At 38.8% G+C, this 25,878-nt stretch overlaps 1 protein-coding gene across 9 annotated transcripts in view; it reads right to left on the bottom strand.

Annotated features, from left to right (window-relative positions):
* Positions 1–1,441: 1,441 nt before the first annotated feature.
* The window catches only part of LOC105217188 (protein crumbs), a 42,588-nt gene continuing 18,151 nt past the window's right edge, over positions 1,442–25,878 (bottom strand). For 6 of the 9 annotated variants that reach the window (XM_054235910.1, XM_011192076.3, XM_054235902.1 and 3 more), the window contains 15 exons: positions 15,893–16,036; positions 15,577–15,801; positions 14,505–15,491; positions 11,873–12,295; positions 10,778–11,328; positions 7,275–7,819; positions 7,107–7,212; positions 6,971–7,047; positions 5,995–6,881; positions 5,745–5,933; positions 4,378–5,404; positions 3,544–4,307; positions 3,323–3,450; positions 2,837–3,256; positions 1,442–2,776 (listed from right to left, as the gene is read on the bottom strand). In XM_054235910.1, the coding sequence (XP_054091885.1) occupies positions 2,546–2,776; positions 2,837–3,256; positions 3,323–3,450; positions 3,544–4,307; positions 4,378–5,404; positions 5,745–5,933; positions 5,995–6,881; positions 6,971–7,047; positions 7,107–7,212; positions 7,275–7,819; positions 10,778–11,328; positions 11,873–12,295; positions 14,505–15,491; positions 15,577–15,801; positions 15,893–16,036 (6,704 nt within the window). In that variant the 3' untranslated portion in view covers positions 1,442–2,545. The remainder of the gene's footprint in view (positions 2,777–2,836; positions 3,257–3,322; positions 3,451–3,543; positions 4,308–4,377; positions 5,405–5,744; positions 5,934–5,994; positions 6,882–6,970; positions 7,048–7,106; positions 7,213–7,274; positions 7,820–10,777; positions 11,329–11,872; positions 12,296–14,504; positions 15,492–15,576; positions 15,802–15,892; positions 16,037–25,878) is intronic. The other 3 variants (XM_011192077.3, XM_054235915.1, XM_011192079.3) reach the window with 3 other exon arrangements.

The following is a 25,878-nucleotide window of genomic DNA, read 5'->3' as shown; positions in this document are numbered from 1 at the left end:
TTGCAACGATCCGCTTCAACAGTAATGCATGGAGATTCTTCTCGTGCCTTCACGTGCCTAACTGACTGTATTCGATTTTAGGAAGCGTTACTGATACCAAGAGCGGTCAGTCAGAACGTTAGCTTAATAATGGTCAGTTGAGTATACTTCTTATAAAATAAATATTTTTCAAACTTCGAAAAGGGTTACATCATGTTATTCCATCTTAAATTGTAGATTTTAAATACAACATTCACTATAAAATTGAATAGAGGTATCACTCTTGAATTTGCTGCCGATTTTTACGCGATTATAACCGAATCAATAAGAGAGCGTCTCTCAGTCCTCCTTTTTTCTATTTGTCGCCAAATGGAAACGCCAAGTGAACAGAGAGTGGAGGTCTTCCTCGGTTTCCACCAGCGGGTACTGCATCGAACACTATCAATTCGAACAACAGACCTAGCTAGCGTAGCCACTGTCTTTTTATTCGCTGAACTATGCCAATGTCATCATATAGCTCATACAGATCATTGTTCCATCGTCTGCGGTATTGGCCGTTGCCAATATTCAAAGGATCATACATCTTCCGCAAAACTTTTCTCTCGATAACTCCTAGTACCGTCTCATCGGATGTCGACAACGCCCACGTTTCTGTACTATAAAGCAAGACTGGATTGAGGGACTTGTAGAGTTTGGTTTTGATTCGTCGAGAGAGGACTTTACTTTTCAATTGCCTAGTCAGTAACACACGTGGGCAAGAGTGGTTCTACGTTGTATTTCGATGCTGACATTGTTGGTGTTGTTGATGCTTGTTCCAAGATAGACGAAATTATCTACAACGCCAAAGTTATGACTATCAACAGAGACGTGAGAGCAAAGACGCGTATGCGCTGACTGTTTGTTTGATGACAAGAGATATGTCCTGGAGATGTCTTGTCCTTATTCACCACCAGACACATTCGCTTCGTTTTCTTATCTAGTCTGGACAAAGCAGAACGGCGCCGTTGTTGCTTCCAATGATATCAATACCATCGGCGTGCGCCACCAGCTGTACACTAGAAAATTGTACCTTCTCTATTTAGCTCTGCAGCTTTTAGTATTTTCTTTAGCAATAGATTCAGGAAGTCACACGATACTGGGTCATCCTGTATGAAACCTCGTTTGGATCAAACGGATCAGAGAGATCCTTCCCGCCCAATTTATAGCATTCCTGAAACTGTTATATAGATAGACCCACAACAGCTATTCTTATTTTAAGTGTGATCGTAATGCTGGAAGGATTGATGTAACAGTTGATGATCACATCGTTTCTTTGAGAGGACCAATAGAATTAAAGACCACGTGTCTGAATTGAGTAAAAATGAAACAAATTGACCGGAAATAACCTGGGTCCGTTCACGTTACGCAGACCGATTATTGTGCGAAGGTAGCTCCACTTCGTTAAATAAATCAAGTAAGAAGCTTTGAATGTTTCAAGGTCTTTATTAATATTAAATATAAATTAGTCGATTTAATATAATACAGTCTCTTAAGTTAACGTATTTATGTATGTATATATAGTATAACATAATAAGTAAATATACGATAAAAAATCTAAATAACAGTAACGCGAATCGAAATGTCATTACACAAAATAAAGCCACAGTGTGGTTGTAGTAGTCGCGGATTTTAGGTTACCTCGCATTAAGTAATGGATATACACTTAACTAGACTTAGAATTAGATTAGTTAGACAAATACATAAATTGGATTTATATTTCTTTAAGAGCACTTTTGTTTGGAAGTCCATAGTGAGGCGTTTGCTTTACACAAATATTTTTTCTGATCGCAATTATGTTGAACAATTTTTTTCTTTGTGTGAGTAAAATGTTTTGTTTAATTTTAATATTAAATTTGTTTTTTTTTTCTTAAATTTTTTTAATAACTATTTTTTGTTTATAATTTTATTGCTCACTTGGCATTCAAACACAATACTGAGGTTTTAAACCTTACAACTATTTAACTATAAATATTTTTATTTTATATTATTTTTTTTCATGTTAAGTTATAAATTTTACGTTTATTATATCTATGAAAGTACGCTGTGTTTGAACTGAGCACATAAACAGGTTGTCTGAGCTAACTAGTTACATTATATGAAACATATATTTATTGTTCTTTTTCTCATTTAAACTTAATTATTTAATGATTAATGTCTTTTAATGTTTCTATTTACGCGAATCATATTTTACCTTCATTTTTATGCCAGGGTTGCATTTTATAAACTCCGTAACGGTAACGTGAAGTTAGGAAAGTCGCACAAATCGAGCGAATGCACGATGTAAAGAACGAGTGTAATATTTTTAACGCGCCTCATGTCTTTCAAACCGTTTTAATGAGCAATATTTCATAATTAATAATTAATACACTTAAACACTTAATTATTTATTATAACTATACTTAATGGGCGGATAAAGACTTTATAGTAACCAGTTCACTTTCATTTCATACATCACTTTCGTGCCAAGTCAAGTCAACATTAACTACAAATATGTTTAAAAAAGTATTAGCAAAGCAACTGTCAACGACTAAATAAGACGCTCTTCTGGCGGTGGCTTCAGCACATTGTCCATTTCCAGGCGCGGATTACAGTACTCTTGCGCGCTGGGGCTGTAGGTGCCGCGCGTCGCACGCTTATTGCGCGCCATAACCAAGAAGGTGCCCAGAAGCGCTGCGCCAATAAGCAACAACACCACCAACACGGGTATCACAATGATGGCAATGTCCGCGGTGGAGGGACCCTCATCTTTAGCGGCCATCTGTTTCAAAAGAAAACGTTAAATTGCATAAATACTTTTATTTTACATTCTCGCACTCACCACCAGCGTGCAATCCTTGCCCTCATAGCCCGCCTTACAGGTGCACGTATAGTCCGCTTCATCGCCGCACGCCTCCAGGCAGCTGCCGCCATTCATGCACGGTGAACCTTCACCGTTCTTGCACGGATCGGTAAAGTTGCAGTAGACGCCACAGAAAGAGTCCTGACAAATGCATTTGAATGAACCCGGTAAATTAATGCAGCGTCCAAGGCCGCCGCAGTACTCAATACCCGAGGTACACTCATCGATATCGAGATCGCAATTGTTGCCCTCAAAGCCAGTGCCGGTGCAATTGCATTGATAGGCGCCGATGAGGTCGTGACACATGCCATTATTGAGACACGGATTGGGTTCGCACTCATTGATATCCTTTTCGCATAAGTGTCCTGTATAGCCCAAGCTGCACTGACACAGTGGTGTCTGTGAGGAAATTAAGCGCGTTTCATAAATTTCTTACATTCAGTAGTGGCATATATTTGTACTTACGAAAGCATCGGCGAGTATGCAGAGACCGCCATTCTGACAGGGTGTCGTTTCGCAGAAGGGCACATCGCAATAGGGACCCTCGAAGTCAGGCATACAGTTACAGGTGAAATTGTTGTTGGTGTTGGCGTCTGTGGTTAACGAGAGTTAATATTTTAATATGTATAAAAACGAATTCCTCTTCTAATTGTTGTTTTTGAAAGTAATAAAAAAATTGTACTTACTAAATCCATCCTCACAGGTCGAACCATTGCGGCAGGGCAAATTATCACAAGTGACTTGCTTCAAGAAATCGCATTGAACGCCCGCATAGTCCTCCGTACAATCGCAATGGAAGGCAGCAATTAGATCCGTGCAATTGCCACCATTATGACAGGGCTGCGAGGCGCACTCATCAATATTATGCTCACAAAGACGCCCATCGTAGCCAGGCAAACAGCGGCACTGGAAGTCGGCCACTTTGTCGATGCAAGTGGAATTATTCTCACAAGTCGCATTCAGGCATTCATTTATATCGGTTGCGCAATCTTCCCCCTCATAACCAGGCAGACACGTGCAGGCGTACTGCTCCGATGGTGAGCTACAGTAGCCACCATTCTTGCAATCCGTATTAAAGCAAAGCACACAACCCTCATCCGGTTTGGTCGAATTGAGACGGAATTGCGAGTGCGGCTGCACCGAGACGTTCTCAGTGCGTGGATACATCTCCGCGTTGGAGAAGTAAGGCAACAAAAGATCACCAACGCGTGCCTCGCCCAAGCAACCCTTGAATTGCGAGCCCTGCTGTGCTGAGCTGCTGCCACGCGCTTGCCGGCTATCAGTGGGCATGCCGCCGAGATAGACTTGTGTGTCACTGGAGAGTAACTCTTGGAAGGCTTGCTGATCGATGTCGGCAGAAAATGCGGGCGATGGGTCGACCATGCTCTCCCAACCCTTCCAGCCACCCTCGAGTTTGCCGCCTTGCGCGCGTAGATAAATGCGGTTCCAACTGTTGGGTCAAAGAATGAAAGTAAATATGCATATATCTTTTATTTAATTTAATGATTTTTAAGACCTACCCTGGTTCGTTCAACATCTCCATCTGACTGGAATCGAATGTGTCTTTGGTAAAACGCTTGGTGTCGCCAAACGCTTCTTGACTCAACTTCCAAGTGACCGTGACTTGTCCCTGATTCACGCCAATTTCAAAGAAGCTCTCACCATTTTCTATGAAAAATAGAGTGCCGCCAGCGCGTGTTCTGTACGCAATCTCTATAATCGGTTTCACTAACATTTTCGGCTCATCAGTCAATTGTTCTACGAAGTAAGTGAATGCCAACGGATTCTTTTCGTTACCCTTGAATGTGATGTTCGTCAAACACTCATAGCCATCGTCGAGATTCTGGCATTTACTATTGCCCGGACATTGGACCAGCTGACAGAACTCGATCTCCTGACAATTTTTACCCTTATAACCATTCGGGCAGGTGCACACGTAATCATTCCACGTATTACGACAATCGGCATTATGCTTACAAGGGTTCTTGCGACACAAGTCATCCGTTACTTCACCCTTCAACACCGAAGTGCGATCGATAGTGACCACACCGAACGATGGTGGCAGCAGTAAGTCATCTTCGTTCAATGGATACAGTTCGACGATCATCGTGTGTGATCCATTGCTTACTTTCACATCCTGTATGATGCCCTTAAAGTAGTCCTTCTCATCAACTTCATTATTTATGACATTCTCTTCGGCCGTTGCTGCCGCCGCGGGATCAGTACCGGTGGTTGTTGGCGATTGCGTTTGCTCGCCAACAGGTGGTCCACCGAGATAGAGCACCTGTGCATCGAGTAAGCCCGTGGAGGAGAGTGTTTTGCGGAAGTACTCGGTGCCGTTGAGCTTGACTTGTACGAGCGTCTGATTGCGCACCACTTCGATTAGATGGTTATAGCCGTTGTCGAGTTTATTACCGCCGACTGTGTAGGCCTCTGGTGTACCGTTAAATTGCATTTTCACTAGTAATTCACCGCCATGCAGTTCGGCGGCTACATACGATTCGCCAGTGTCAGCTTTAAGAAAGAGATTTTTGGTTTTAAAACGCTCTCAAATTAAAGAGAGTTGAAGATTGAAATTTTATTAACATGTTTAAAGATTTGTTGGGTGTAGAAAGAAATTATTATAGAGGATTTAAGATAAATATATATATGTATGTATGTATATTTTGAAGGTAATTGGATCAATAAGTACCGTAACATTATGTGATTAAAAAAAATATGAATAAGGAATGGTTTCATTGTCATAAGACCATGAAAATCATGAGATTACTGATAGAGTTACCAGGCTGCGCTTTCGAAGTATAATCTGAGTGCATGAAAACTTGAGTCCTTATTGATCCAACTGTATGTATATATCTCAAAAAGTTTATTAGTTGTAAATACTTACTTGCTCCTTTTATGGTGGTCTTCCTTGGGTCACTACCCAAATAGAAGACCTGACCGGTTGGCTCGCGTGTGCGTATAAACATCGAGATATCGAGTATGGAACGTATGGCACGACGCGCCGAGTCGTTCGTCTCCACAACGACCGCAGAATGCGTGGTGTTTTCGTGACCAAATGTGGCTGCAGTTATATCTGTTAAATATTGAATTCAAAATTATTAAAAACTTCTTAAACTAAATACAATTGAACTCACTGTATTTGCAGGTGTGCCCGAAGTGCGGCCGCTGACAAGTGCACGAGAATGTATGCCACAAATCCGTGCATGCGCCATTCGAATGACACGGATTCGGCATGCATTGCTCGCTACGCGGACAACCGGCCTGTATATTCGTCAAATTCGTATCTTCGTTGCCTTGCTCCTCGGGGAAGATCCACTTACCATTGACGACAATATCCTGCATGCAGCCAACAAAACTCGATGGACGATGCGGCAAATGGCGCAGATATGATTTTAAATTCGGTATTGTGCCGCCCAAATAGGTAAGTGGGAATGACGGTTGACTGCCATTGGCGGTCTCATACGAACCCACTGGAAAGATGGCCTGCTCATCGTTGGCTGAGAGCACCAAATGTGAAGTATTAATCGCCACGAATACTTTATGCCAATTGCTATCGTTCAATTTGGAACCAATAAAGACGCCCTCCCATTTATTCAACAGCGAGGAGTGTAAATTCAGACGACCATTAATCAACTCCAGTATATAACTAACAGGTTCATTGTGTCCAATCGAAGTGCCAAAGGCGAGTACACCATTGGGTAAAGTCGTTTTGAATTGTAGATTTATATCGTAACCTTCCTCGCGTTGCGTCTTCACCGTTATCAAACTGCTGACAACCATCGAAATTGTTGTAGTCTTCTCACAAATGTCACCCTGGAAGCCATGCTGACACGTGCAGTTGAAGAGATGTTCGGTTTCGTTGACTAGATATGGCTTGCAGTTGCCACCATTTTGACATGGTGCGCTCAAACAACCTATCAAAGGAACCGAACAATTCTTGCCGCCATAATTGGCATCACAATCGCAGGTGTAGTCGTTGATCTCATCGATACAGGTACCGTGTGCGCCACAAGGTTGATACCTTTGGATGATAGAGTACAAAAAATGATAAATTCATATCATGATCTTCAGTAAAATGCTGTAGTATATAGCATATTTATAGGCACTTACCGATCGCACTCGTCGATATTGGTCTCGCAATGTCGATCTTCAAAGCCCGGATCACAATCACAGGTGTATGTGCCGATCTGGAAATATGCAAAAATTAAAGAGACTTGCTTTGAAATCAATTATAAGAACAACTTACGCCATCATTACAGGTGCCATGCTTGCCGCACGGATTCATTTCACACTCATTAATATTGATCTCGCAATTCTTGCCCATAATGCCGGGTACACAAACGCATTCATAGCTACAAGAAATTATATAGAATCAGAAAATATAAATTCCCTCAGTTATCCAACCAAGACTTACCCGCTCGCATTCTGATAGGAGAATTGCCGATTGAAGAATTCCGGCAAATCCATTGTTTGACTCAACGCATACAATGTCATATTTGAACGTTCCAAGCAATTGCCGTTATACAAGCAAGGATTACTTTCGCATTCATTGATATCGGTTTCACAATTCTTGCCCATATAGCCCGGATAACATTTACAGCGATAATCATTTATTTCGTCTATGCAAGCAGCGCCATTTTGACAAGGTTGCGATTCGCACTCATCGATATTTTGCTCGCAGAGTTGTCCCTCATAGCCGGTGTTGGCACAATCGCAAAGAAAGCCGCCCAATTTGTCAATACAGTGTCCGCCGTGTTGGCAAGGCGCCGAGATACAGTCGTCGATGTCGTTCTCACATAAGCGACCCGTCATGCCGACCATACAGGTGCAGGTGAAATTATTGATCATGTCGTGGCAGGTTGAGCCGTTCTTGCAGGGATTCATTTCACATTCGTTGATATCTATTTCGCAATTAATACCGGTATAGCCGGGCAGGCAGACGCATTCATAGGCGTTGATCTGGTGGTGGGATACATACATATATATTTGAAATTGAAAGTAACAGGTTCACATAAAGAAAGGAGATGATTAAATCGGAGAACTACTCATTGGGTACATATTTTTTATTTGAATGTAGGAAACAGTTTAGGGTATCAATGATATGAGGGATTTATGTAAATATAAGTAGCACTAAAAGTAGAGGAATTCTAGGCTTTGAAAATACATAATAAAGGGTGATTTTTTAAGAGCTTGATAACTTTTTAAAAAAAAAAACGCATAAAATTTGCAAAATCTCATCGGTTCTTTATTTGAAACGTTAGATTGGTTCATGACATTTACTTTTTGAAGATAATTTCATTTAAATGTTGACCGCGGCTGCGTCTTAGGTGGTCCATTCGGAAAGTCCAATTTTGGGCAACTTTTTCGAGCATTTCGGCCGGAATAGCCCGAATTTCTTCGGAAATGTTGTCTTCCAAAGCTGGAATAGTTGCTGGCTTATTTCTGTAGACTTTAGACTTGACGTAGCCCCACAAAAAATAGTCTAAAGGCGTTAAATCGCATGATCTTGGTGGCCAACTTACGGGTTCATTTCTTGAGATGAATTGTTCTCCGAAGTTTTCCCTCAAAATGGCCATAGAATCGCGAGCTGTGTGGCATGTAGCGCCATCTTGTTGAAACCACATGTCAACCAAGTTCAGTTCTTCCATTTTTGGCAACAAAAAGTTTGTTAGCATCGAACGATAGCGATCGCCATTCACCGTAACGTTGCGTCCAACAGCATCTTTGAAAAAATACGGTCCAATGATTCCACCAGCGTACAAACCACACCAAACAGTGCATTTTTCGGGATGCATGGGCAGTTCTTGAACGGCTTCTGGTTGCTCTTCACCCCAAATGCGGCAATTTTGCTTATTTACGTAGCCATTCAACCAGAAATGAGCCTCATCGCTGAACAAAATTTGTCGATAAAAAAGCGCGAAACACATTTCGAACCGAACACTGATTTTGGTAATAAAATTCAATGATTTGCAAGCGTTGCTCGTTAGTAAGTCTATTCATGATGAAATGTCAAAGCATACTGAGCATCTTTCTCTTTGACACCATGTCTGAAATCCCACGTGATCTGTCAAATACTAATGCATGAAAATCCTAACCTCAAAAAAATCACCCGTTATTTCGTGCGCCTCAAGCTTTGGCATTTAAGTTTAAGACGCGTCTAAGTTCGCAACACTTGTTGTCTGTTTGATGTGCAGTTTCTCGTTATACTCCAAATCAGTCATAGAATTGTTCAGATTATTAAATTATTATTAATAATTTAGTGGGTCTTAATCTTTAGGATCCACGAAAGAATTATATCAATGTGTTGAAAACGAAGGATGGGAGAGAAGTATTTACGGATCAGTTATCTTAAAATTTAAATTAGATCGCTGCTGGAGTTGTGATTTTTTGAAATTTGCCAACCTATACTCCGTATACCACCAACCTATACGGACCACCCAGTTCACTGAATTCACCATGTCTTAATAAAATTACCCAAAGAATCCTATTAAAGGTGTTAATAATCTGTCGGATATATAGGATAAGTGGTATGAGTTGAGAATATTAGCTAAGGATAGACTAATACGCATTAAAATAACTACAATGTTCACAACTATATGTAAATATATATTGGATGATCCAAGAAGAGGTAATTTTTTCAACAGACCATTTTTGACAGATCACACATGAGTCGTGTCAAGCTGTCATGTTATTTTTGTACAGTATTGTTTGAAATTTCATCATAGAAAGACTAAACAGCGTATGCAAACGTTCAACGTAGTGGAAAGAATGTGCTTCGCTCAAATTATGGTCAACATGATAGACCTTCTGAGCGTACAGTTCGCAACACGATCATCCATTTTGAGACCCAGTATTCATTATTAGATAATATTCGACCGAATAGATCACGTCCAGCACGCAGCAAAGAAAATATAGCAGCCATAGTTGTGAGTGGATAGTCGTTTCGTCGCCGTTCGCAGCAACTGGAACTGACGTATGGAACGACATGGCGAATTTTACTTATAGATTTTAAATTTAAAGCGTTCAAAATACAGCTGATGCAAGAACTGAAGCCGCACGACATTCCCAAGCGACATCGCTTTGCTCTATGGAGTCTTTGAAAAGTTTCAAGAAGATGTTCTTCGTTTGCAAGCCAAACAAGCAAACCTGCCGCATTGGGACGAAAAGCAACCTGAAGAGATTCAAGAGATGATATTCATCCAGAAAAAACAACGGTTTTGTGTGGTTTGTGGGCCGGTGAAATCATCGGTTCATATTTCCTCAAAATTGATGCCGATAAGAATGTAACCGTCAATGGTGACCGTCATCGCCCCATGATAACCGACTATTTGATATCTGAAATTGAAGCTCGTGATCTCGGCGATATTTGGTTTCAACAAGACGGCGCCACTTTCTACACATCGCATCAATCAATGAATTTATTGAGAGAATCCTTCGTTGAGCAGATAATTTCACATTATGGCCGGTTAATTGGCCGCCAAGATCATGTGTTCTCACACCGTTAGACTTTTTGCTGTGGGGATAGGGAAAATCTAAAGTCTATGCGGAAAATCCCGCTTCGATTCAGGCTTTGGAGCAAAACATTACGCGTGTCATTAGTTGATACCAGTCGAACTGCTCGAACGAGTCATCGAAAATTGGATTCACGTTGTTCCGAATGATAGTAAAAATTCCCCATTAAATTGGAATTTTCGGTTTTTTTATTCTTTATAAAAGTAGGGAGCCTCGAAATGGATCACCTTTTAGTATTACGAAGCAAATTACAGGAAACAGCCATACAAGCAAAACATTGCTATAAATTCCAAATTTCAACCGAACTCACTTGTCTCAAGATCCGATGTTTTCCATATTTAAAAAAGAATAGCTAGAAACGCTTTAGAAACTCAAAGCACAAGAGTACTAAGTACACAAACTTACCTTATTGTTGCACGTCGCACCATTCTGACACGGATGACTCAAGCACTCATCCACATCCGAGTCACAATGTTTGCCGGTAAAACCAGGCGTACAATAGCACTTGTACGAGCCCTCTTCATTCTTACAAATGCCATTACCGCAAATATTCGGATCCAAAGCGCACTCATCCACATCCTTCGTGCATGTGCGGCCCGTCCAGCCGGACGTGCAGCTGCAGGTGTACTCCCCGTTCGACAGATCCGTGCAGACGCCACCATTGCGACACGGCTGTGCCGAGCAAGCTGTGCATACCTTATTCTCTGGACAGACGCACTTATTCAGCTGGCACACCATTGGCTCTTGGCAATTGAGCGCCGTACAAGGTTCGGCTTTCTCGCAGCGTTCGCCCGAATAGCCGGCGGCACAATAACAATGTGTGCCGTTCATTGAACAGGTGCCGCCGTTCAAACACTTGCCTCCATTGATGCAATTTACCATGGTGCCGATGGGGCTGTTGCCGCCGGTTAACACATTCGTTGGACCATCTGTGACGGGCAGTTCGCAGTTATAACCTGTGGTTGTGGGAAAATTGCTGATTAGTCGAGCGCGTTCGGTGTGTGTTGTGAGGTGGGGGAGTGTACAGTTATTTTTACATACATTTTTTAGGGTTAATGCTAACTAAGAGTTAAAACTAGCAAACCAAACGCCAATTAAGTAAATTTACGATCGTTCAACAATACGGCGAGGGGAATTTAATTACATTCAAGTGGGTGGGAGAGAGTCAGAGGAGGGTAAAAAATAATAATATTGCGAGCAGCATTACATACATACATACATCTAAGTAATAATATTTATAACATTCGCATTTAACGTTTTTTTGCATATAAAGTACGCTACAAAAACAACAAGTATACCAACTAACTAACTACTATTAGAAACGGTAAATAAATCAGTGTTTTAGGTTAAGTATTTTATAGTGACTTTGTACGGGATTGTTTGTTGTTGTTTTGGTTTTTGTTTTTTTTTTGCTTATATACTTTGGATAGTTTGTATTTGCATGTGTAGTATACATAGTAAGTACATATGTAGTATTTGTAATTGTTGTTTGTTCCAAACCTGTGTATCCACTAGCACATAAACAAGTAAAATTTGAAGCACTGCCACTACAAGTGCCACCGTTCAAGCAATTATCGGGAGGGCATGCTTTCAATTGAGCCAAATGTGATAATAGCGCATTATGTGTGGTTTTTATTGTTGCTGTTGTTGTTGTTGTTCCCGTGTTTGTTGCACTGTTTCGGGTTGTTGTCAATGTGGCTGTTGTTGTTATTGGTGTTGTTATGTCCATGTGTCCTGCAGTAGCAGTTGCTGTTGTTGTTGCTGCTGCTGCTGCACCTGCGGCTGCTGTTGTTGCTGCATTAGCCACCAACAAATTGGTGGCTGGCGCTGTGGCGGTTGTTGTACTTGTTGTTGTCGTCGTTGTGGTTGTTGTTGTTGGTGGTGACGGTGTTGTCGGTATTGGTAAACAATGGCCAATTGGGCCTAAATTAAGATATTAGTGCCAATTGAAAGGAAATAGTACAAAGTACATGCACCACAATTAGTTTTTATAGAATTTTCTGTATGTATGTATGTTGGTGTGAGTGTTTGCTTCATTGTTGTTGTTGTTGTGTTTACATGTATATGACTAATGTGTGTGTGTGTTTGAATGTGTGATAAGCTTACAAAGATTCTCTGAGTGTCTAACAAAATTGTTCGCTTGGTTGGCATTAACTAATAATTTAGTGGCTCTCTGTTTTGAAGATAAGTTCTTAAAACAATGTTTCTCTTTAAATTGGATTATAACCATCACTCTTGAATTTTGAAATCTTGAAATAATTCGTTAAGGGTGTGACTTACGTCGCCAAGATCTTTCAAGATCCTCGATATTCAACAATGCTCGTCATCATCATCAATCAAGAAAATACATGTAGCAACCGGAGCTGAATGTACACGAAGACCCTGGGGAGTCAATCCAACGCCATTAGCAGCAACTCGGACTGACGTATGGAACGACTTGACGCTTTTTATATCGAGATCTTAAATGGAAGGCGTACAAAAATTGGCATATACAAGCACTGAAATCGCTCGATCTTACCAAGCGAAGTCGCTTCGCTCTATGGGCTCTTGAATAGTTCCATGAAGATCCGACGTTTTCGAGGGAATTCTGTTCAGCCAAAATGCCCATTTCTAGCTCAATGGATATGTAAACAAGCAAAATTTGGGACGAAGATCAACCTGCAGAGATTCAAGAGCTGTCATTTCATCCAGAAAAATAAAGGGTTTGGTGCGGTGTGCGGGCCGGTGTCATTCGCCAGTTACCAATCGAAAAGCTCGAACGAGTCTTTGAAAATTGGACTCAACGGACCATCTGAGACGTAGCCACAGTCAACATTTGGAAGAGATAATCTTTAAATAATAAATGCCAAGGAATGTTCTTTCGAAGGATAATAAACATTCCCCATTAAATTTGAATTTTCTGTGTTTTTTTTTTCTTTAAAGAAGTAGGGAACCTCGAAATGGATCACCATTTAGTTTTCATACTTTAAGATTGGGGAGGGTTCTCGGAATTTTTTAAAAAGAAAACTCCGGTGAAAAGACTTTGAAAAGGTTTTTACTGCATTCAGGGGTACAGGTATTAAATCTGAAAGAGGTGTATTTTGCTAGCCAAGCGAACATTTGTTAGTCCTCATGTACCATTTTAAACTTAATTTCTATATACCACCAGTATATATACATATAATACATAGCTTTTACAAATATACTGATTTAATTTAATTCTAAACTTTTTAAGTCGATATCTAACCGCATCTTGAAAAATAAACTCGTATTTCAGAGGAATCCGCGAAGGCTTTTAATTGTTCTTTTATTACGTTAAAAACTAATTTATATCTTTTCTGGGTCTTTAGACGAGCTTTTGCTACAATTTTTAGTGTATTCTAACCTCGATTCATATAATGGAGACGAAAGATCCTGAAAGCTTGGAATGCCTCAGAATTGATTTCTAGTCAAAACTCAATATTATCTATGCCGTTTTCGTTGAAAAAACTCATAATTAATAGCTTAACTTAGTTGTAGAATCGGATTAAATCAGTACATATATACCTTTAGGAAAAAATTATAATATATAGTAAATATAATACATTTTTAAAACCACCAAAGCAGTAGAAAATAAAATTGAATAAATAACCACATCCATACAAAATTAATATTTTTACTTCAAAATACTAAAATAGACTAACGCTTGAGGTACGATAAAAAATATTTATATTTCATTTAACAATGTTTAAATGTTTTTATTTCGCAATGACGTACTTAATTTCAGCTCACAACGCTTCTTTTTTAACCAATCGGGTGGTATGTAACGCTTGCGCTTCTCACCCTGACATTCCCATTGGCTGAGTGACTCATAGGATTCGTTGAGCGAGAGGTTAATATCAGAAGAAGCTTGGCATGCCAGAAGGAATATTTAAAATAAATTTGAATTTAAAGTAAATTTACAGCGTAGAAGCCTATAAAAAGCTGCTTAAATAAATTTAATCTAAAGAAGTAACCTTTAACCCATTTTGAAGCCGTTACCACTAACTTATTTCATATAAAAATATAACCATACTTGCTAAACCCCACATATTCTGCGCACACCGATGAAATGCGTGCAATGCGTACGAAATCGTAGAGAAATTCAAAGATCTATCCAAAAGGCGAAACTTACCCGTAGTGCCTGGCTTACATATGCACTTCCCTCCAATGCACTCCGAATCGATGGGACACTGCGGACACGGTGGACTTTGCTGGCACAGCTCACCACTGTAGCCTGGCGCGCACTGGCAATAGAAGCCGATCGTCTTATTCACACAAGTGCCGCCGTTTAAGCACTGCTGCGTCTTACAGTTCGTCGGCTCCTCACACGTCTCTCCAGCCCAACCATCGGGGCATTGACAGATGAACCAACCGTAGCGATCGTAACAGCGACCGCCATGTTTGCACGGTGTGCCCTCGCACTCGTCGATATTTGTCTGGCAGTGTTGACCCGTGAAGCCGGTGTCGCGGCAATCACACGTGAAGCCATTCACCAAATCCAAGCAACGTCCGTTATTCTGACATGGCTGCGAGGCGCAATCGTCCACATCGTTCTCACAGCGCGAACCCGCATAGCCCTTAGCACATTCGCACTCGACTTTCGCGGTACCCGGCGCGACAATGCAAGCGCCGTTATTTTGACAAGGATTCGGTTGACAGGCGGGATGCACATTGATTTCCATCTCACAAGTACGACCGCTAAAATTTGGTGTACATTTGCATTGGTAATCGCCGCGCACATCCTCGGTGCAGTTGCCGCCATTCTCGCAGGGATTGCGCGCACACGGCGAACCGTTATCGATCTGACAGTTCTTGCCCGCGTAACGTGGCGTACAACGGCACTCGTAACCATCGTTTAACGGTATACATTGGCCATGACTCATGCATGGATTGTTCGAGCAATAATTATCCTGTCCAGGCATGAGCGTATCGTGTTCACCACAAGGACCGGTACTCAACGGACATGTGCCGTAGACGACATTCTGCACAGAGCCATTGATGAAGAGTAAACCGGGTCCGTCTTGTAGACAACCGCTAAATGAGTTGCCCAATATCAAAATAGCCGCCTCATTGCCGATATCTTGGTTGGTCAGAAATTGACTGTTATACGTGGAATTCGCTGTAATTAAAGTCGGAGCAACGAAGTGTATTACATAATATGACAGTGTCATATTGACATGGTGTAACCGTAATGCTGTACTTACCGAAAACTAACGACGTGCGATCGATGTACAAGTAGAGATTGCCGTACTCGTACTTGAACTGTAACGTGTGCCAGTGATTGTCGAGTAAGTGATAGGGCAGTTTAACGTCTAAACGGTTGTTGGGGCCAATCACCGCCGGACCGGCCAGTGAGACTTGCAGAAAATCGCTCAGCACAGTGATGACGAATGAGTTCTTATTATATTGTTGAGCTAAAATTTCACCACCTGCAAGACGAGTCAGTTGAAGAGATGTGTCAATTGTGTAAGATGGTTTAATTAGAGTTAGTTGATATTTGTATTGCGCTTGTTAACTTACCGCGACAGGAGCGAAAACTTATGGCAGAATGATCCCAAATTGGCATTGGTGTGAGCAATCGCAGGTAAGCCGAACCATTGAAATATGCCTCCGTACTTGTAATACCTGACGAAACGGCGTGCACTGTTTGAATTAAACCTAAAGCTGCAAAAATATTAATTAAATAAATAAAATATTAGTTTAACATATTGATTTATAATTAAAATTATAGTAAAATATCTATTGGTACAATGAATAAGTCAATTTTTAGAACTGTGCCTGCCAGTTGGAACGCTAAGTACAGCCCCAGGAATTATAGGAGCAATAGTACCACACACAACAAGGCCGAATCTGTGGTAATTTCTAATTCTATTACTATTTTGTGGACTCCAAGAATTGGTTCGTCGTGTTTCGAAACTTTAAAGCCACTATAAGCTGAACGAATTATATTTGAATGGATGCTGGTTCTAGAATTGGCGGTTGTAAAACAAAACAAAATGAAGTTTACCAGAATAGTTCAGCCGTTCATATTACATTGAAGCCCTATCATGACCATAAAGGCCCTATAATTCACAAAGGTAAAGAAAATCTAGTATAATTTCGATAGAGTGTGCATGATTGAAAAGTGTTCTTAAAAAACGTTGGGAATCGCGTTCGCTAGAATTTTATTCATTTCTGGAAAGTTTTAGCTAATTCCATCTCGTATTTCAAGAATTGGTTACAACAAGAAACCTGTAGGTAAAGGACAATAGAATGTTGAGTATATTGGTTAAATGAAGTTTTTAATGCAGAGATCTTGATGCAAACCCTGGATCCATATCAATTTAGTTCCAGTCCTATTTCGCCATGTTATATTAGAGGACAGATGTTAAATTTATTATTTGTGCTTAGCGAAATGGTGTCGAAACGGCATTAAGGTTATACACTTTCCTTTAATCAAAAGTAGAGTCGTGAACCAGTACTACAAGACATGAATGCACAGAAAATCTGACAATTCTTGAAGGTTGTTCCTATTTATTGCGTGCTAGAAAGCTTTGATCGTTGTGCTTTGTTTAATTAAAAAAAGTTTTATTAAGATATACTGTGTCAATATGTGGCATAAGGAGACCACCGATAAGGTGATTCAGAGATTGGGTAACACCTGAGGCACGTTTTTCAATTCTGGAAAGGGGTATATCTAAAAGCAGTCGCATCACTACAAGCAAAATAAAACCGATGAATATATTACTGACTACACAAAACATGAGTTTAATTTCCTTTTGAGTTATCTTTCTTGGAAGTTTTGAGATCTAGTAGAACTTATCATCATTTTTATAGCAGTTCATTTAACCTAACCTAACCTTAGCTCGGACCTTTAAGTGGTGTCATCTGCTCAACTAAAAGGTTTCAAATATTTTAATAAAAATAAGTTTCTTATAACATTCCTAGTTATTTTAGATATTGTTAGAGTAAGTCTTTTCAACTGTACTTTATTATTTTTCGTTGCTTTTAAGTGGAGAATGAAATGAAGTGGCATTTAAGAGAAGCTCCACGCATAATGACAAAGCAAATGAAAAGCAAAGTGCGAATAGTCTTAATATAGTACATTGGTATATAAATGTCAGTAAAAATATATATTTATGTGTGAATATATCTTAATACGTATACAAATGCGCATACATAAAGACCCTGTCATTAGTCGGAAACACACATTTTATGCGACCTATTGAACTAAAAAGGTGCTAAATGTCAGAGCGACAAAATGTCACATGGAAATCGTATTTACTAAGAGTGCAAAATGAAATAGTGCATTTGACGGACACACATTTATATATACCCAAGTAGTATGTGTAGGCTTATTGTATAACATTTAAGTATATTTCGCACTAGTGATTCTCTTTTCTACTGGAGTAATTGGCAATACATTTACATATATTGGATCTTACCAATATATCTTCTATATGGTAATCAACGAGGTCTTCATCAGAATGGTCGACCTATGGGCATATTTAGTCCTTAAAGCATTTAATCCATTAGCATTTAACCGACTTGTTGAACTCACACAGCTGCGAGAGTACTAGAGAAGTTACAGTAATAGCAGAGAATTTATAGAGGTATGTTTCAAAAACAAATTTTGTATTTAACAATTTCTTTAAATTCTTCGTTTGATAAACTAACTATAGCTGTCTTCTTTCTACAAATATTATCCAGTGGTGAATCGAACAAATAACTGGTCTCGGTCAATCGGACTTAAACTAATAAGCGTTTAAACCGCTTTAATGAGGTATCCATGTACTCTGTTATATGGAATTCAAATGTAAAATGCGATGTGTCATTCAGATGTATATTTTTCACAAGAAGCTGAATTAAAAAAAATTTTGTGGAATAATTGAGAGTATAAAAGTACTTAGTTTAAATAAGTTGTTTTAATATATGTGGATACTATGTATTAAGAATATAAAAGTATTATTTGCGATTTTTTCAGGTAAAAATAACCTGTTTAAAGAGCTTTAATTGCTTGTTCGATTAGCCACGTTCCAATGATTAGCGAACCGCATGTAGTTTTTATATATAATTCGACGCGACGTGCGAACATATTAGTCCCGTAACCCGTGTTTAAATTTTGAAATTGCCGAGCCGCAAAACAAACAAATCTTATTTATTATACTCTCGCAACCTGTTGCACAGAGTATAATAGTTTTGTTCACATAACGGTTGTTTGTGTCACCAAGAAATATAAGAGTTAGGTATGGGGTTATATATACATAAATGATCAGGATGACCAGAGGATTTGAAATCCGGATGTCTGTCCGTCCGTCCGTCTGTCCGTCTGTCCGTGGAAGCGATAACTTGAGTAAAAATTAAGATATCTTAATGAAACTTGGAACACATGTTTCTTGACACCCTGAGGAGGTTGCCGTCGAAAATGGGCAAAATCGATCCACTGCCACGCCCACAAAATGGCGGAAACCGAAAACACATAAAGTGCGATAACTAAGCCATAAATAAAGATATGGAAGTAAAATTTGGAACATAGGATCACATTAGGGAGGGGCACATTGGGATGTATTTTTTTTGGGGAGGTGGGCGTGGTCCCGCCCTCAAATTGGTTTTGTGTACATATCTCGGAAATCAATAGAGCTATATAAACCAAACTTTCTGCAGTCGTTTTGTTTAGCCACTTCTTAGTACAGTCCAAAAATAAAAGAAATCGGATAATAACCACGCCCACCTCCCATACAAATGTTAGGTTGAAAATTACTAAAAGTGGGTTAACTCACTAACGAAAAACGTCAAAAACACTAAATTTCACATAAGAAATGGCAGATGTAAGCTGCACTCAGATTTTTTTACAAAATGGAAAATGGGCTTGGCGTCGCCTACTTATGGGTCAAAACCCATATCTCAGGAACTACTCGACCGATTTCAATGAAACTTGGTTTGTAATAGTTTCCTTACATCCCAATGATATGTTGTGAAAATAGGCCAAATCGCTTCACAACCACGCCTACTTCCTATATACCAGAACTTTGAAGACAATCTGAATCGTTTACTTTACAATATATAAAGTAAGTACTAGTGAAGATATCGAAGCAGAACTTTGCACAAATACTATGTTTATAGTGTGGCAGCCCAATTCTAAAAATCGCCGAAATCGGACCATAGGTTTTTAAGGCCCCATATATCGAACACGAAGACCTCGGTGCTTCTAACCTAATATTATGGTTTCCAACTTTCAATGGACTTTATACAATATATATGACGAATATGTGGGTCAAATTGTATATTATATAATATAAATAATGTCAAATAAATAAATTGCTAGAGTATAAAATGTTCGGCTACAGCCGAACTTAGCCCTTCCTTACTTGTTTTCAGTTATATTTATCCTCACGTTCTATTGTTCGTGTGATCTTCCAAAAAAATATATAGTATACATAGATATATATATACTCATGGACAAAATAATAGGTGTGTATAGATTTTAATTATTAATTTTAAAGTGATTGTATTTAAAAGAATTTCTTTTTAGTTATATTTATGTTTTACGTAATTCAACCGAAATATATCCAAAATGTTTCATTTTGAATATTAAATATAAAATTTTTACATAATACGAAATACCATTAGTCAAAATAATGGGTGTAAAATATTTGTTTCTAAATTAAAAAAAAAATTGAAGTTTGGTCTATGCGTTTTTAATAATCTGTATATCCTCCATGGTTTTTCACCAGTTTTCCGATTCCATTTTGCATGGATCGTATTAATTTTTGGTAGTTTTTCAATGGGTAGTCTCTTTGCTTTCAAACACTTTTGCTTCAAATTTACAAATGGAATGGCTGCCAATCTTCTCTTAAGAACACTCCACAAGTTCTCAATCATGTTTAGATCAGAGGATTTATTGGGCCATTACATACAGGTCACAGGTTTCCTCCATGAACCACTCAGATACCAGCAATGATCCGTGTTTCAGGTTATTAATTTGTTGATAACACCAACTCTGGGGCATGTAATTTTCAAAGGATGACAGCTTAACTTTTTGCAAAATATCCCTGTACTCATTGGCGATCATTATGTCATTTATCGAAAATAACGGACCAACACTTTGACAGATGGTGTTTCTACAATCAACTTGTTTAGTCTTTTGGCAGACAAGCAGTCCTTTTACAATCATTTCCATAATTATTTATCTTAACTTTAACCCTGGATATAATATTTCACCGCCAGTGGGTCCACATCAATTTTTGTGCTCAGCAACTTTCCTCTTCTGTATAAGAATATTTTTGTACTTTGAGTCTTTGTATTCTCTAATGGATGCCAAATTGTCCGCGATCTATTTTTTAGTCCAACTTGTCGTCAAGTCACAAAAGGGTCCTTTCTTGCTATGAGAAGTATACGGGGATCATCGATCATGTCTGTTTTTCTTGGACGACCAGTGATTTCTTTTTATTTATTTATTTTTTGCTTTATACCATTAGTTATAAAGTTTACGATCGCCCTAACATACTGACAGTGAATCTGTGCGTTTTTCATTCATAACGCCATTTTTTTCAATCGATGCTCTACATCGGCGGAGTGGCTTTTTGAATCGTTTCATCTTTTCAATTTATGGTGTTCAAAGAAAGATAAAATTGCAAATACTCCAAAACTATATTGACATGATAAATACTTCGAAATAACCACTTATTTTTTAAATATTGTACTGAAACCTATTTTAGTGACCAAACAAATTTAATGAAACAATGATAACTAATGTCCAAAATGCAAAATTTGTTTGTAAAACCACTCTACTATTTCCCCTTCATCATAAAAATATAAAATTATCAAACAAAGTAACAGTTACAATCAAATTTGCAAAAAACTGTAACAGCTAAGCGCACACCTATTATTTTGTCCATAAGTGTATGTATATGTAAGTATATAGTACATACATATGTAGAATGGTATAGATTTTACCAACTTGCTATTTACAGCCGAACTAGTCAAGCAATATGCAAATACTACACGAATTTCATCTGATAAGCATTGAAAGCCACTTTACAGCCCCGATTTTTCACACAAAATATATGAATATGTATGATTTGAAACTATGTACTACTTAGTTTTATGAGTATATACACATTACAATTTAGCTAAAAATATAATAATTTGCACGTACAAAAATTGAAATTTCTATAAATAGATATATATTTAGGAAAAAGTACATATATACATGCATATTTATATATACATATATATAGTATACCTAGACACATATGGCTTTCTATAATTATATCAAAACGTAGAATCTAATTAAAACCTGACTTGCAAAACTACCGCAATATATAGGTATGTAGATATATGTAGTTCGAAAATACATATGTATGTATATAAGATATTAAAAAATCGAATTAATAATAACAAAAAAATATAAAAAGAAATAATAAAATAGTGACGGAACCACGTTCATAAACGTATTACGGTAATTTCCAACGGAAATTAACAAAATAAAACCACCGAAAATAAGTTTTAAAGAAAGTTTGCAACAATTTTTGCTTTTAGAACGATAAAACCATTTTAATATGGAAAGATAACATAATAACAACAGTGAAGCACGAAAAGATATCATATTTTTATACTCTCGCAACAAAGTTGCTAAGAGAGTATTATAGTTTTGTTCACATAACGGTTGTTTGTAACACCCAAAACTAAACGAGTTAGATATAGGGTCTGTCTGTCCGTCCGTCCGTCCGTCTGTGCAAGCTGTAACTTGAGTAAAAATTAAGATATCTTGAGGAAACTTGGCACACTTGTTTCTTGGCCACATAGGAAGATTGCTTTCGAAGATGGGCAAAATCGGACCACTGCCACGCCCACAAAATGGCGAAAACCGAAAACACATAAAGTATCATAACTAAGCAATAAATAGCTATGGAAATGAAATTTGGTACAAAGGATCGCACTATGAAAGGGAAGTGGGCGTGGCCCCGCCCCCAAATAGGTTTTTGTACATATTTCGCAAACCAATAAGGCTATATAAACCAAACTGCAGTTGTTTCTTTCAGCCACTTCTTAATACAGTCCAAAAATGAAAGAAATCGGATAATAACCACGCCCACCTTCCATACAAAGGTTAGGTTGAAAATTACTAAAAGTGCGTTAACTCACTAACGAAACACGTCAGAAACACTAAATTTTACAGAATAAATACCAGAAAGAAGCTGAACTCAGATTTTTTTACATTATGGAAAATGGGCGTGGCATCGCTATTTATGGGTCAAAAACCATATCTCAGGAACAACTCGACAGATTTCAATGAAATTCTGTATTTAACGCCCTGATGACACATGTGTAAAATGGATGAAATCGGTTCACAACTCCGACAACTTCCCATATAACTCAATTTTGACTTCCATCTGATTCCTTCACTTTATAAGATATACATAAGGAATCAATGAAGATAGTGAAATAAAACTTTACACAAATACAGTATATGATCCGTGACATCACTTGTGAAAAAATTGTCGAAATCGGACTATAACTTTCCATTGCCCCGGATATCGAATATGAAGAACTCAGTGCCCCATGGTAATTTTTCACCGAAAATATTGGTAAATCTCTCAGATATCTTAATTTAATTCAGAGGAAATCTTTTTCTTCTAATAGCGTGTCTCTGTATCAGAAATGGTTAAAATCAGGTCATAACTTCCCCTAGCTCTCATATAGCTAATTTTAGAAATTAGAAAAAACGATTGGCTTAATAGCTTATAAATCGGGTAATATATGAAATATCTTAGCCAAATTAAGTGAACATATAACTTAGATATAATGTATGTTGGTGATGAAAATGAGTGAAATCGGCTCAGGAATTACCTCTGCCTATTTACCATATATGATGATTTTCGTGTTTCTATTGGACTTTATACCATATATGTATATATATATATATATTTGGCGTAGGAACCGCTTTAAGCGATTATAGCCGTATCCACCAGAGCGCGCCACTCATTCCTCCTTTTTGCTTTTTGGCGCCAACTGGAAACACCAAGTGAAGCCAGGTCACTTTGCACTTGGTCTTTCCACCGGAGTGGAGGTCGTCCTCTTCCGCGGCTTCCTCCAGCGGGTACTGCATCGAATACTTTCAGAGCTGGAGTGTTTTCTTCCATCCGTACAACATGACCTAGCCAGCGTAGCCGCTGTCTTTTTATTCGCTGAACTATGTCAATGTCGTCGTATAAATCGTACAGCTCATCGTTCCATCGTCTGCGGTATTCGCCGTTGCCAATGTTTAGAGGACCATAAATCTTGCGCAAAACCTTTCTCTCCAAAACCCCAAGAGTCGTCTCATCGGATGTTGTCATCGTCCACGCTTCAGCGCCATACATCAGGACGGGAATAATGGGCGACTTATAGAGTTTGATTTTGGTTCGTCGAGAGAGGACTTTACTTTTCAATTGCCTACTCAGTCCAAAGTAGCACCTGTTGGCAAGAGTGATTCTGCGTTGGATTTCAAGGCTGACATTGTTGGTGTTGTTAATGCTGGTTCCCAGATAAACGAAATTATCTACAACTTCAAAGTTATGACTGTCAACAGTGACGTGGGAGCCAAGACGCGAGTGCGCTGACTGTTTGTTTGATGACAGGAGATATTTCGTCTTGTCCTCATTCACCACCAGACCCATACGCTTCGCTTCTTTATCTAGTCTGGAAAACGCAGAACAAACGGCGCGGTTGTTGCTTCCGATGATATCAATATCATCGGCATACGCCAGGAGCTGTACACTCTTGTAGAAGATTGTACCCTCTCTATTTAGTTCTGCAGTTCGTATTATTTTTTCCAGCAATAGATTGAAGAAGTCGCACGATAGTGAGTCACCCTGTCTGAAGCCTCGTTTGGAACGATTCTTTTGCATATGAGCTTCCATCTGCCATTTCTTATGTGAAATTTAGTGTTTCTGAAGTTTTTCGTTAGTGAGTTAACCCACTTTTAGTAATTTTCAACCTAACCTTTGTATGGGAGGTGGGCGTGGTTATTATCCGATTTCTTTCATTTTTGGACTGTATTAAGAACTGGCTAAAAAAAACGACTGCAGAAAGTTTGGTTTATATAGCTCTATTGATTTCCGAGATATGTACAAAAAACCTATTTGGGGACGGGGCCACGCCCACCTCCCAAAACAAATTACATCCAAATATGCCCCTTTATAGTGCGATCCTTCATACCAAATTTTATTTCCATAGCTTTATTTATGGCTTAGTTATGGCACTTTATGTGTTTTCGGTTTTCGCCATTTTGCGGGCGTGGCCGATTTTGCTCATTTTCGAAAGCAACCTTCCTATGGTGCCAAGGAACGTGTGTTCCAAGTTTCATCAAGATATCTCAATTTTTACTCAAGTTACAGCTTGCACAGACGGACGGACGGACGGACAGACAGACATTCGGATTTGAACTCCACTCTTCACCCTGATCACTTTGGTATATATAACCCTATATCTTAGTTATTAGTTTTGGGTGTTACAAACAACCGTTATGTGAACAAAACTATAATACTCGTTAGTTAGTGCGTTAGTTTCATGGGAATGTCATGAAATGTTGGGGTGCCAACGATTATTGTCTAGAAATAAAATTCGGCGGATGTGAAAACACAAATTTATTCGACGATCTATTCTAGACAATCTACTGCTATACTGATTATAATACATGCTGTTCATTCTGAGCTCTCTATGTCAGACAAAACTGACTAGTTGGGGGAAAATCACAGTTAGAAAAGCTTATAACTTATAGAGAAGTACACAACGGGATAATAGTATTATTTCTCCTATCGAAAACATAATGCCTATTTGGAAAGTTTGATATGCGAAATGTTATGTGTTGGAGATACGAATAAATATTAGGATATATTAAAAGATTCTAGTTGTGCATTAGAAGAGCCTGATAGCAAATAACTCAAATAATATTATTTCGGCATATACATTTACAGTGTCTTTAAACAAGAAAGAAAAAAGGGAAAGCAAATTTGCAAGTCTGAACATTTCTACAGACACCACATAAACTTATTTCACTAAAACGCCAAATACAAATCTACATTTTTAGAAATTATAAAAATATTTGCCAAAAAGACACTTAACCAGCAAAGAGTGACTTTCTTCTGAACTTGTTGTTCAGCTGGTCAGCCAGCTCAGCCACATGTTGTCCACTACTCTACTCAGCGCCACTGCCGACACATACGATATATACCCCTCGACGACTTCAGTGCCATATGTGGAGCACAGTGAAATGTGTGCTAAGTTGTAGTAATGCCGTTGTGGATGAATGGAGCGAGCCGTGAAACACGAAGTCTAACCTTTAATCGCAACATCATTACAACAATAGAATGTAATAAATAGAAAGCGATAATATAGCGAAGCGGCCTAACAATGTTGGCGACTCTCTAACTAACCTCAAACCGCATAAACAGTGGGTGGGTCAACGCTGAGCCGCTGAACAGGCGAACTGGGCGACATTAGTTGGATTCGGCGGGTGTGAAAGGTATTTTGCGCGCATGTAA

The sequence above is a fragment of the Zeugodacus cucurbitae genome, chromosome 2 (assembly GCF_028554725.1).
Source record: "Zeugodacus cucurbitae isolate PBARC_wt_2022May chromosome 2, idZeuCucr1.2, whole genome shotgun sequence".
Taxonomy (NCBI): Eukaryota; Metazoa; Arthropoda; class Insecta; order Diptera; family Tephritidae; genus Zeugodacus; species Zeugodacus cucurbitae.
This window is presented reverse-complemented; position numbering and strand designations above follow the sequence as displayed.